Source organism: Centropristis striata, chromosome 19 (genome assembly GCF_030273125.1).
Source record: "Centropristis striata isolate RG_2023a ecotype Rhode Island chromosome 19, C.striata_1.0, whole genome shotgun sequence".
NCBI classification, from domain to species: Eukaryota; Metazoa; Chordata; class Actinopteri; order Perciformes; family Serranidae; genus Centropristis; species Centropristis striata.
In genome coordinates, this window is record NC_081535.1 from 25678628 (window position 1) to 25692624 (window position 13997).

General features: G+C 38.6%; 1 protein-coding gene across 1 annotated transcript in view; it reads left to right on the forward strand.

Moving 5' to 3' along the window:
- Positions 1 to 13997, forward strand: part of dcc (DCC netrin 1 receptor) — a 224228-nt gene that overhangs the window by 62096 nt on the left and 148135 nt on the right. The window contains exons 6-7 of the mRNA XM_059358662.1: positions 5657 to 5811; positions 7504 to 7624. Coding sequence (XP_059214645.1) covers positions 5657 to 5811; positions 7504 to 7624 — 276 coding nt within the window. The remainder of the gene's footprint in view (positions 1 to 5656; positions 5812 to 7503; positions 7625 to 13997) is intronic.

The following is a 13997-nucleotide window of genomic DNA, read 5'->3' on the forward strand; positions in this document are numbered from 1 at the left end:
CTAACAGAAATGTTAGCCCTTCACTCTTGAGTGATTGGGGCTTTACATCCCCTTAACTATTTCAGACACCATGTCCACACAGTGAATGATAAGGTGTGTGTGTGTGTAGTGAGTCTCCATGGATGCACTTAATGACAGATAATTGGTGGTTAAGTGCAGATATAAAGAGGCTGCTAACGAGTTTCTGTTCACACAAAGAGACTTTAACTGAGACTCTCTCTGCATGTGTGCGTGCATGTGGGTAAAGCTGTAGCTGTGTGTGTGTGTGTGTGTGTGGGAGTGTGAATGTCCTTCACTTGGTTCTATCATCACACACACAGCAGATGTTCACTGAAATGAACGATGGAGCTGATTTCCATTTGAATGCTGAGTGGAAGTTATTATGGTGCAGCTATAGAGAGGGAGCATCACTGATACCGTGTGTGTGTGTGTGTGTGTGTGTGTGTAGAGAGAGAGGGAGAGAGACTGAAAGTCCCAACAGCACATTATTTCCTTAAATTGTCTTTGTTTTTATCAGATTGCATTAACTTTTGTATTATAAAACCCAGATAATCCAGGTGTGAGTGTGTATCCAGACGCTCTGACTCGTCTTGTGTCTGGTGGAGGTCAGCTGGTTGTTGATAGTGTCTCATTACCATACGAATAGCTGCTCTCAGCTGTTTCCAGTAGGAAGTGTAGAGTTGTATTAACACAGCATCCTGCCTGTTGTCCTGCCCATCACAAAGAGTGGCTTGAAAACAGGCTTTTGTTAACACGTCTCCTCAGATGACCAGGTAATCAGTGTTTAACTCGCAGCTCTGCAGAAAAAGACATCCAAACAATCAGCGGACTCTCGGGGAATTCCCCAAACACAACACAGGCTGCTGGGTAATGGGCTGCAGATTGGTCGCCGTCCATAGTAAAGAGGGAGAGTGTTGAAAAAGGAAGAAAGACACAGCTGCTCCTTTTCACCTTTCTCTGACTTTTGAGGAAACTTTACAGACAGGAAAGGTCACGTCAAGCAAAACAGTTGTGACACCCATGAAAACAGAGGAGATTATTTAGGACTCGAATAATAACGTGTTAGGGAAACAGATTATGAGCTTGTGTGTGACTAAGTGCCACAGTTACACAATAATCAAATAGTCCTGAGGAATAAAAAATCTTGTGAAATGTATTTTGACTGAGGAGGCAAAGAGACACTCAACATACAACTTTTGTCCTGTCCTCTTCACACGCCTTGTGTGAATTGACAGGTAGATAAACTCCATCCCCAATGACTACACGGACAAAGAGGCCTTAAGTTGACTTCTTTAATGCACTGCAAAAAAGCCAACTTGTATTTTTTGGCCTAAAACAGTGATTTAACTTGGTAAAACTTGGAAATATAAATTAATGACATTTAGGGCAATAATGTAAGTTAGCACAACAAAGGAAGCCAGTTGTCTGCTCAAAAACAAGTTTTTGAGTTGTTGTTACTTATATCTTTAAGTTGGGGTTCACAACAAGGGACAATAGTTCTGCTAACTCTTATTTCTTTGTTGTGAAATTCGGTCATTAGCGAAAGCTAGCAGCTAACTGATGCTAGCCACGCTGCTTGTTACAGCTACAAGAGTAGCCATTAGCGTATCAATGCTAACTCAAAATCGTGGTCACAACATTAGCTGACATTTCATAGCGGCTTTACAATCGTGCCAGAGAAATTCAGAGTTGAACAAACTCAAAAACATAACTTAAAATATTTAGTTTAAGTGTCCAACTTAAAATTTTATGTAAGTTTGTTGCCTTGAAATTTTGAGTTCACCCGACTTTTCTTTTTTTGCGGTGTGCAGCAACTGGCAGTAGGGTAAAACTGACAGAAAGAAAAACATACAGTAAAAAACTGTTCAGATTTTCATTGTGTGTGAGATTAAACATATCACATGTCATACAAAATATTACACAAGATATACAAATATGACCTAAATGTACATTTAAATCTATAAATGTGATATAACTGTATTCAAAGTTACTACAAAACGTATCTAAAACAAAAGACAGGCTATTGGTAAGTATATTGCTACATACAATGTGTCTGTATGCACATTTTATTCACTTAAAGCTAGCTAGCCAGAACATGTGGTTGACATGAATTTACTATCTGTACATTTATCCGTTAAATATGAAAAATCCGTAAAAATATGCATAAACATCAATAAATGAGAAACTAAAGGGTTGCTTTCACATACCGACGATGATGTCCGATGAAAAAGGCATGAACTTTCCCTCTGCTCTGACATGGAGAACTGCCTAGACACTTACTGATGATGTCATCAACTAGAGACACAGATTACCAGTGCTGTGTTCCAATACCCATACTTCCATGAGTACACTTAAACGCAGTACACTTTCCGCACTTACTAAGTACGCAGATTTCAGCAGGTGAGTGTTGTTCCAAATCTAATACTCCGTGGTGCACTTACCAGAAATGACGCTTGCGACAGCCGCCGCGGCTCGTCACCCGCAAAAAACTTCCGGCTTTGAACGGCGAAAAAAGGATCCTTTGTGTTGTTTAATCTTTACTTCTAAAATCCGGCAATATGGCTCCATTAACGCAGCAAATGTGGAGAATGCGCCGGCGTCATCGGCCGCCATTATAAACATTTTTTTCGAGCTGAGCGGCTCTGCCTGGCTCCGCCTCTTCCGCTACGTAGACAAGATGGCGGCCGTTGAGTGCGTATAGTGTACATCGTTCCACACTCAGCATTTTGACCGTTATGAGGGCAACATCCGGGTCCTTTAGGTACACTTCTTTTCACCGCGATCGGAATCGGAACACCCTGCGTACTCAAACTAAGTATAGTAAGTACGGGAAGTATGGGTATTGGAACACAGCACCACACTAAATGACTGCTATACAAAACCACCAGAATTTCTAAACCACATTAAAAATGTAAGGCCTCTAGAATGAAGCCCGCTTTAAACAGCTTAGGTTGGTTATTTGATTTTTCCTCTTTTGGGGGGATTTTTCATGCTGTAGTAACAGAGAATGGAAGAGTGAGACCATAGACTGTATAAATAATGGACGTAGTTACCGTGATGTCACCCATTGGTTTGTTGGTCGTTTGAGGCGGCGAGTTAAGCGGTACACTCGTCAGATCTGTTCTCTGTGTTGTCCTGTGGTGTTCAGTGTCTCAGACTAATTCCTGGACACGTGTAGTAGCCGCTGTTGTTTGTGTATCACTGTGGTGAAGCTGCAGCAGCTCAGAGTTTAATGGAAATCGTTAGCTCTTAATTAGAGCATTACTGCAGTGATAAAGTTACACCAGCAGATAATGATGTATCGATGAGAGGCTCACATACGCAACTCACCTCCTCCACTAACTTTTCACCCCTCTTCTCTCTCTCACTTTCCATTCCTTTTCATTTGTTCATCCATCTATTTTCCGATATGCTCTCCATTTTTGTTGCTTAATCTCCTCCACTTTTTCTCTGCCTGTTTTCTCTATCCTTTCATTTATTTTCTCGTATCTCTCCATCTTCCTTCTCTTCTTTTTCTCCGTCTTCTTCCTCTCCTTTTTCTTTCTGATGTCTTTCACTTTGTCTTTTATAATTTTTCATCTTGTTTTCCCTGTCTTTCCCCTTGTACGAGTCTGTCTCCATTTCTGTCTTCTCTCTGTCTTCCTTCTCTTTTCCACTTTCTCCATCATTTCTTTTCTAGCTTTTTCTTGATTTTTTTGTTCCTTCCTTCATCCTATGTTCCTTTGTTCCTTTCTTTGTTCCTTTGTTCCTTCCTTCCTTCCCTCCTTCCCACCTTCCCTCCTCCTACTTTCCCTCCTTCCTTTCTTCCTTCTTTCCGTCCTTCCTTCGTTTGTTAGTTTGTTCATTCATTCCTTTGTTCCTTCCTTCTTTTCTTCCTTCATCCTTCCTCGCTTCCTTCCTTCCTTCCATCCTTCCTTCCTCATTTCTTTTATCACTTTATCACTTTATTTATTTTTTGCTTCTTTCTTTCTTTCTTTCTTTCTTCCTTTCTTCCTTCCTTTCTTCCTGTCTTCCTTCCTTCCTGTCTTCCGTCCTTCCCTCCTTTGTTTTTCCAATTTCTCCTTCCTCATTTCTTTTCTCCTTTCTCTTTCCTTTTTGCCTATTCTTCCTTGTCTCTTCTTTCCCTCCTTTCTTCCTTCCTCCTCCCCTCCTTCTGTCCCTTCATCTTCAGATACACTCATCGATCACATGGCTGTAATGTCCTGGTGTCCACATGCTTTTGGCCCTGTGCCATTGTATGTGTGTATTGTGTGTGTGTGTGTGTGTGTTGACAGCTCCAGGACGTCTGTGGGTGTGTTTGCAGACAGGGAGTGTGTTTGTTGTCGTCGTGGAGCGCTGACAGCGTCACTGCGGCGCTCGGTGCTTCACGAGGCCCTTCAGGCTTCGTCCTCGTCTCTGTTGAGGCTCAAAATGGCTTCTGCCTCACATCTGAGCTCTGTGAGCTGCCGCCGCATTGTCACAGAGACGCTCAGTGACAACAGGCTGAAACGTGGCAGCACCTCGCTGCCTCACCCTCCTTCCTTCCTCTTTACAACGTTCTGTCGACACTCTATCAGCTTCCAGCCCAGTGTTTGAGGCTGTCTGCTGCTCCAATCACTTCATATATCAGCTGCTGAAACTGCTGTCACTGTTCACACTGAATACAGTCTGCTGCTTCGCTAAGAAATATTTATTTTTTTGCCATTTTGCCATTTTGCCAGGTTCAAAGGAACCTTTTTTTTTAAAATGCAAAAAATTGCTTTCTCACTGAGAGTTAGATGAAATGACTGGACTATTTTCTGGCTGGGAGCAGTGGTTTCCTGAGCTGGTTACCTTGCAAGCTTTGCAATTTTTAATCTCATAAATCTGCAATTTCTTTTCTCATAGATTTGCCACTTTCATCTCATGAATCTGCAGATTTTCTTGTAGATTTGCCACTTTTAATCTAATAAATCTGTAACTTTTTACTCACAGATTTGCCACTTTTAATCTAATAAATCTGACTTTTCTCATAGATTTGCCACTTTAATCTAAAAAATCTGCATCTTTTTCTTGTAGATTTGGCACTTTTGATCTCATAAATCTGACTTTTTTTCCTAGATTTGCCACTTTTAATTTAATAAATCTGCAACTTTTTTCTCATAGATTTGCCACATTAATCCCACAAATCAGCAGTTTTTTTCCCTAGATGTGCCACTTTTAATCTCATAAATCTGCAACTTTCTTTCCTAGATTTGTCACTTTTAATCTCATAAATCTGCAATTTTTTCTCGTAGATTTGCCACAATCTTCCTCAAAATATTAACCCCTCCCCTGGGTCCATATTTATATATATTATTTTCATACTTGGCCCTAATACGCCGTGGTAAAAAACGGCTTATAATATTACAGAAAATGAATAAAATATACATTCCGGATATTGTTACAAACCAAACTGCTGGTAAAAGATCAGATTTAGCATGGAGTGAGAGAAGATGCTGTGAGTTATTCAGAGGGGAGGGTCAACAAGAGGCTTTCTGAGGATTACACAGGAGGAGGCCTTGGATGTAAATCTGGCACAACAACGTTGTGAAGGTGCACTGAGCAGGGTGTCAGCTCAGTTATCAGTCCAGTTCCTCTTCAGGTTCAAACACTCCTCTGTTGTTCATGTGTCGTGTTCTTCTGTGCATTTCTCCAGTGCCTCCTCAGTTCCTGAACTACCCGACCAACACGTACGCCTACGAGTCCACGGACATCGAGCTGGAGTGTGCTGTGACAGGAAATCCACCGCCGACTGTCCGCTGGATGAAGAACGGAGAGGAAGTCATCCCCAGCGACTACTTCCAGATAGTGGTGAGTCACACAGAGGACAATTGGGAATCACTATTTTATATATAAGATCTAACTGTACTTTATTAAACCTGAAGAACTGTGAACAAGTTAGAAATATGTGAACAAAAGTGGGCAGTCTGTGGCCTAGAGGTTAGGAATAGGGTTTGCAACTGGTGAGTTGCCGGTTCAAATCCCGGTACTGACAGGTCTAGGACTGAAGTGCCCTTGAGCAAGGCACCTAACCCTCCTGCACATGCTCCTTGCATGGTGTTTTCACTTGTGTGTAAAAAGCATAGGTTAAATGCAGAGGTTGAATTTCCCCATTGTGGGATTAATAAAGTAATCTTCTTCTATTTCATTTATCCTTTTGCCATTTTTGAATTATTTTATAAAAATCCTAAAATGTTCTTACATTAAAAATGTTCATGAGCCTAAATACAAAGCCACTCAGATAATAAACAGTCAACAAGTATTCTGCTGTTTTATTAACCTGTGAACTCTTATGTTTTCTTTGAAAGATCGCCAGAAATACACAGTCTGTTGTAGAATTAAATTGTAAAAACAAACATTATTGTAGGAGTTTGAACTTTCCAACAGTCCTTAAACGGATCGCAGGTTACAAAAGTAACTAAAACAAAGCTTTAAATTGTGATATTTCTGTTAAAATCACTTTATTTATTTTAAAAGTTTGGGATAACAAACGGCCAAGCTGTCAGACAAACTGACAAATATTCTCTCAAAATCTGTTTACACAGAGCTGAGAGGAGAGGACAGGAGAGGTTTGAAAAATGCAAAAAGTTAAATATGTATAACATATGGAGACTCAATTTTTATTCATATTCATCACACTTTAAAAATAATTTATCAGAGAAATTCAACAGCAGAATAGAGCACAATTATTGTGCTGCAGAAGTTGGTAGTGAGCTTAAAAGAGTGTTTAGCTGGATATTATAACGCAAGTGCAATGGTTTGAAATGTTTGAAAGGCAACACAGCTGAATACAAAATGTTTAGAGGCTATGAATAAAATACATTTGAAGAATAACAAGTAGCTGTTTATACAAACCATAACTTAGAAGAGAATATATCACTTCTTGAAAGAGTGAACAGTATTTTATATTTGGCACACAGACAAAAAGTTGGTTTTTAAATAATAGCAAAGAATTGTCCAAAATCAATTCAGTGTTTTTCATTTTTTATGGTACAGGACTTTTAGACTTTTATATATATATATTATATATTGCAGTGAAATCCAAGGCCACAGTGAGTAAAATGTAAAAGAAAAAAAAGGGCACTTTAATTCAGAGGGTTTATATAACTACAGTAAGGTGCCTTTATATTCAATTTTCCCATTTTTATTAAGTAACTTAATCATATTTTATGCAGTCTGGCTGCCCCCATTATCATTCTGGGAAGAGTGATAATAAACTCTCCAGCTTGTTTGAATTTCTTTAAACCAATCACAGAATTCCATCTGAGATAGATGACAGGCTTATACATTCAGTGAGTCAGGCCGGAGCGATGGAGTGATGGAATTAAATACTAAATGAAAATATTTATGTTGACATCTGACATCATGAAATCCAATAATCTGGATATAATCTGTTATCCTATAATCTACTAACACACATAGTGGGCTGAGCCAGACCTTGGTGTAGATTTGAAAGCTCTCACTGACGTGCTGTATATGTGTGTGTGTGTGTGTGTTCTTCAGGACGGCAGCAACCTGCAGATTTTGGGTTTGGTGAAGTCGGATGAAGGATTTTATCAGTGTGTAGCTGAAAACTCAGCCGGCAGCTCGCAGGCGATGGCTCAGCTGCTGCTGCGAGAGCCAGGTAGGCACAAACACACGCACACGCACACGCACGCACACACACACACACACACACACACACACACACTCACAGCTAATACATGTGGTGTTCCTCTTGGTTCTCATTGAGAAAAACAACCTGCCGTCTCCACCTGTTGTGCTCATTTCCTCTCTGACCTCGCTGTATTTTCTGTAACATCACATCCGCACATCAATTTGCAACATTCTGTGGTCAGCTCGATACTTTTTTTTCCCGATCTTTTCCCATATTGTGTTGCACTATAATCTCAGCAATTTTCTGTTGTGTGAAATTCAGTTTATGAACAAAGACTGGGTTACTCAGGTCTAAACTTCTGTTCGATTCTCAGCGAGTTTCATTACATTACATTACATGTCATTTAGCTGATGCTTTTGTCCAAAGTGACTTATTTTATCCAATAAGTGCATTAAACCTGATGGTACTAGCCTTAGACCACAGGAATCAAGTAAGTACATCACTTTAAGAGCTAACTGTCATCGCTACAGGAGTGCTTTACTTTATAGAAGAAAAGAAGAAGAGCATTTTTTTTTTAAAGGTTGTTTAGGTCAGTGGTTCCCAACCTTTTTCTTGAGGGACCCACATATTTACCATTGTAAACTTTAGAGATATTCAGCATTTTCGTCTCCCTGATGCCATTTTTCCATTAGCTTTGTTTCTGTTGCTAGGTGAGGTTACTGCTAGGTGAGGTTACCTCTAGGTGAGGTTACCACTAGGTGAGGTTACCACTAGGTGAGGTTACCTGTGTATACTGCAGGAGGGATGTTACACATGTCCTTCTTCTCGCGATATAACCTTTATTTTTAAACTTCTCTATAGTGATTTTTCTATTTAAATAAATGAATAAATGTTTAATGTAGCCCTTATTTAGTTGTTTTTGTCCCACTAATGAATTAAATGCTGACTCATCTATATCTAACACATTAGATTTATTATATCCCTTAAAATCAAGAGGGCTTTGCGACCCCCCGTGGATCTTTGGCGCCCCCCCTGGGGGGGTTGGGCCCCCCTGTTGGGAATCACTACTTTAGGTGACCAAGGTATTGTTGAAGAGGTAGGTCTCCAGCCTGTGGTGGAAGACGTTGAGGGACAGTTGGTTGTCGAGAGTCACGCCAAGGTTTTTAGCGGTGGAGACAACCACTGTGTTCTGGACAGTGATGTGGAGGTCAGTGGTGGGAGAGCCCTTCTCTGGGAGGTAAAGTAGCTCAGGCTTACCCAGGTTGAGCTTGAGGGTTTTAACCCTCTGGGGTCTGAGCCTATTTTGGCCCTTTTTGAATACTTTTGACAATTATTTTCTCACTTTAACCTACTTGATCAACATATTGAGCTCAAAAATCATGAAATCTTAGTTGAAAATGTATACTATTTACTACAATAAAAAACACAAATATGCTCAATGAACTGTTTTGGAACTTGAAAGTGTAAACATAGGATGCAAAAATTAACATGTATAAAGGTAAACATTTTAATATAATGAAACTATATACAAAAAAGTCCCATAAAAACATGTATATTTATAGGGTTTTTTCCTTGTTAGCTGCAACTCTTCAAAACAAACTATGTGCGAAATTACACAGAGAGCTACACCAACGCTCAAATATGTATGTACTATCAAATTAAAACTATCATATCTTTGGTTTTACATGACCTAGGAATGTCAAACAAACAATAGGAGAAAGTTCCAAGTCTGTATTTTGGGGTGAAGGTGATAGCAGCGCTCCATGTGACCTATTTTTTCGGTTAAACATCACATGATCTGATCAGGACGCCACCCTCATAGACCCCAGAGGGTTAACAATCTTCCGTTCATCACCATACACATAAAAACATTTAGCCGCTGCTGATTATGCATCTATAATTCTGTACAAGTGGTGAATTACCTGTTATGTGATGCACATTCAGATAGTCCTTGTGTTCTGACAGCAGAGACAATTTATAATATCCAAGCTGACAGCTATAATGACAAAGTGTAGCAGTTTAATCAAGGCAGAGATAAAAGAAACTGCACAAACAGCTGTTTTTTTATTATACACAGTCGTTTGGAATCTGTTCCTATTGAATATTAATGAATAAATTGCAATGTACATGAGCAATCAGACAGTTATGGGAACAATCTGGCTTCAAGCTGAAACGCATATTTCCTCAAATGATAAATAGCCCGGCAGCTGTCAATACTGAAAATAAATAAATAAAGCCAATTGCACATTTTTTTTGCATAAAGTAATTAATTTATGTGCATGTAATGCATTTAAAATAGCAATAAAATGTTTTATGCATTTTAGGCTTTCATAAATATTATTTATGATCTGATGATTTGAGAAATATTGGATGATAGAGTCACATATGACACACTGTAATTAATAGTTACGGAGGTCACAATACATGTTAAGTTACATAAGTCATACTTGAGTTATTGAAGTCATATTTGCAAGTTGATTAAGTAATAATTACAAGTAAATATACAGATTTCATCTTTATGATTAGCTTGAGTGATAACTACAAGTTAAGTTACATCAAAATGACAAGATATTGAAGTCATAGTCATCAATTTGTGCTTTTAATCTGGTTGCAAGAAGTCGTATGTATAGAAGTCTATGAGAAAATGTTTGCTTAATTTCTTTCAGTAAACCATAGTGAAAGATACTAGATATATGGAAGATGGTGCATAACAAGCTTTGTTCTTGTTTGAATATATTGTCAACGTGAAGAATAATAAATCTATATTTTCTTTTTGTCGCATTAGATATTCACATAACTAAACGTCGGATATTAGTAAGCTTGGACGTTCAGAGATGGTTTTGAAGCAGTCTCACGTGACTTTGGATTCAGCTGCCAGATCTCCAGAGTGAGTTGCTGAGACAGTGACAGGTCTCGAAAAAAGGTTATTTTTGTCTGAAAGATGCCATTTTTGTGTTAAAATCTTCAGAAGACTATGAAAAATAGGACCAATATTCACTTCTGGTAACTTTTGGGGTGAAAGGCCTAGCCGTTAGTGATGTGCCAATGAAGCCTCATGAACCATTGTCATTATTTTATGAGCCCACAAGATGGAGCTATTGGTTTAGAGTAAAAGGCTTAAGTGATAGTCATTGAGTGTGCTTTCAGCTCTTTGTTGAACAGAGAGCGCCATCTAGTGGGCTCAGAAAATAATCAAAATGGTTCATGAGGCTTCACTGGCACGTCACTAGTGATCTGTGCTCACTTTCATTTCTCCCATTGGATTCAATAGTCTCCCAAAGGGGCGTGGCCAAATCCACCTGACACAGACACAGAAACTGCACTGTAAAACCCAACTTATTGTTTCATTCATTTCTTATTGTGTCAATGCTGCGAAATAATTTTATGTCAAGACAACAAAGGCAAAGGAGTTACCTCAAATGAATCTTGCTATTTGACTCAATATTTTAGCTTAAAATTACTTTTTGCACAAATCTTGTTGAAAAGGAAAATTTTATTATAATAACAAACAAGCAAAATTGGGTTTTACAGTTTGAGCGTCTCATTTCTTAACTGTGTCTGCCAAAGTCCACAAACCAGTGGCTTATTTCACAGTGGCTTCGCACAATTCTTTCATATATTCCATGGCATTAATAAAATGATAGATGATAGTTAAGATATACAAGTCATTATTACAAGATGAGGAGGTCATCACAAGTTACAAAAGTCTTAATCACAAGCTACACTGTTAAAAAACAAATCTGTTATATTTGCGGTAAAATACTGGCAGCTGTGGTTGCCAGAACTTCACCGTAAAAAATACAGTGAGTGGGGTTTCTACTGTAAATTTAAATGTAAATATTATCAAAAACTGTCATTTTGACTGAATATTCCCGTCATTTTTAGGGTTATTGAATCCTTGTGAAATTGTGGTATTTCTCCTTTAATTTTACACGAAAGAAACTGTGTATTTTCAGTTTACAGTTTAAAAGTTAATATACAGTAATTAAAAGCATCTACTGTGGTGATATTAAATTTTACGTCTACACTGTAAAAAAAAAAAATCTGTTAAATTCTCGGTAAAATACCGGCAGCTGTGGTTGTCAGAACTTCACCGTAAAAACCCCACAAAATATATCAGCAAAAACTGTAATTTAGACTGAGTAGTCCCTTTATTTTTAGGGTAATTGTGTCCTTGTGACAATATGGTATTTCTCCATTAATTTTACATGAACATTTTTATATTTTTACAGTAAAACTGTGGGTTTTCAAATGTTTTTTAAAAGTCTACTATTCCTTGATTTACGGTAATTAAAGTGTAGGCCTATATTATGGTGATATGCAATTTTTTATTTTACGCCCTATTTCTCATGCAATTTGAAAGTGTTTTACTGTAATTTACAAATTACAAATTACAAAATACAAATATTTTTACAGTGTAAAGGAGGCATTCATAATCACCAAAATCATGATAAGTGGTCATGTGCCTATGTGTCTTTATTTGAATGATATCAAGAAATGGTTCCACCTGAGTTAATAGCTGAGCTCTCCCGTGGAGCCAGGAGTGGCTGAGGAGGATGTGCTCTGTTTTGATGTTCACTTTATGTTTCAGTCAGACTGAGTCACAGCTGAGACAACAGCAGGAGCTGTCGGCTTTTGGCAAAGTCACTGTTTGTTGTGCTGTGTTGGTGTTTGTGTCTGGTTTAAAATTCAGTTAGTCATGTGGTCTGACAGCAGTTACTACCATCTGATGTACACACACACGTACACACACACGCACACACACACACACACACACACACACACACAAACACACACACAAACACACACACAGATATGAAGACATGAACAGCTCAGCCAGTCTGCAAAACGTCTGAGTCAGCACAATGGAATCACTTTGCATCTAAATGGACCAGTGGCTTTGTGCGTGTGTGCGTGTGTGTGTGTGTGTGTGTGAGAGAGAGAGAGGGGATGAAATTAAAATGAAAAGAGGACAGGAGACGTTGAGTACAGTATTCACGCTGTAAATTATTGTGCTTGTCATCCTGGAGTCTATAGGATCATGTTTATGTGGGACCTGGATAATCCACATTCAGTAATATCCATAGCCAATAATTTAATTGCCTGAGGCTGCTTCTTGCTGTCGATGCAAAATCACCACTTCCTCTATCTGCTTCACATTAAAAGCCCCCCCAGCAGTGGAGGGGCAGAATGTCTTCCCTTTTTCTGCAATGCTTTTATTGTGAAACATCATCACAAAGTGTTTTTGGGAACTTTAAAAGCATCATGAAAAAGTGACAAAGAAGAGTCGATGAGAATGAATGATTGAGCAATAGAAAACAGTGTTCTGTTAAAAAAGGGAAACTGTGAGCAGCAGGGTGAATACCTGATATAGTTACCCAGCCTAAAAACATTCACCAACCGTTCTAAGAAGAAATATCTTCTGGTAACCCATGTATGCAGTTTAAACAAAGATTCTGGCATTCACCAGTGTTTTCTTATTAGGGATTTGTTTTTAGGGATCTATGCACACTAATAAGCACACTTACTTTACTCTCTAAGTAAAGTAAATGTCTTTACATTTGGATATCTTGTTGAAAGATGAGGAACACACTCCTTAGCTAAGTAACTAACACTATACTAGAAGGCTACTTAGCCAACTAGCAAACCAACCAACCAACCAACCAACCAAAGGCTAACTATGTGACTGATATACTAGCTATCTACTAGCTAACAAACACACTCTCAAGTTGACTAGCTAACCCGCAGTGTAACTTCATTACTGAAAAGGTTATTCACCGACTAACTAACATACTGCTAGACAGCTGGTTAGCCAAATAGCTAACCAACCAACCAAATAACTAACTACATCACTGATATTCTATATTTCTACCTGGCAAACACTAAACACTAAAGCTAAGTGACTAGCGAACAGACATTGAAAAACTAACTGAGCAACTGACTGGCTAACTAACTGACCTACCGATTAACTGACTGACTAACCGATTAACTGACTGACTAAGTAACAGACAAACTGATTAACTGACTAACTATCTAACTGACTGACTGACTGACTAATTAACAAACTGACTGACTGACAAACTGATGAACTGACGGACTAACTAACTGACTACCTTACTACCTGACTGACTGACTGACTGACTAATTAGCTAACTGACTGACTGACAAACTGATGAACTGACAGACTAACTAACCGACTGCCTTACTACCTGACTGACTGTCTGACTGAGTAAATAACTAATTAACTGACTGATAAACTAACTAACTAACTAACTAACTAACTGACTGACTGTCACCTGTACATCTTTATCTTAACTGCACTTTGTCACTTTCTTTCTTTCTTTCTTTCTTTCTTTCTTTCTTTCTTTCTTTCTTTCTCTCTTTCTTTCTTTCTTTTCCT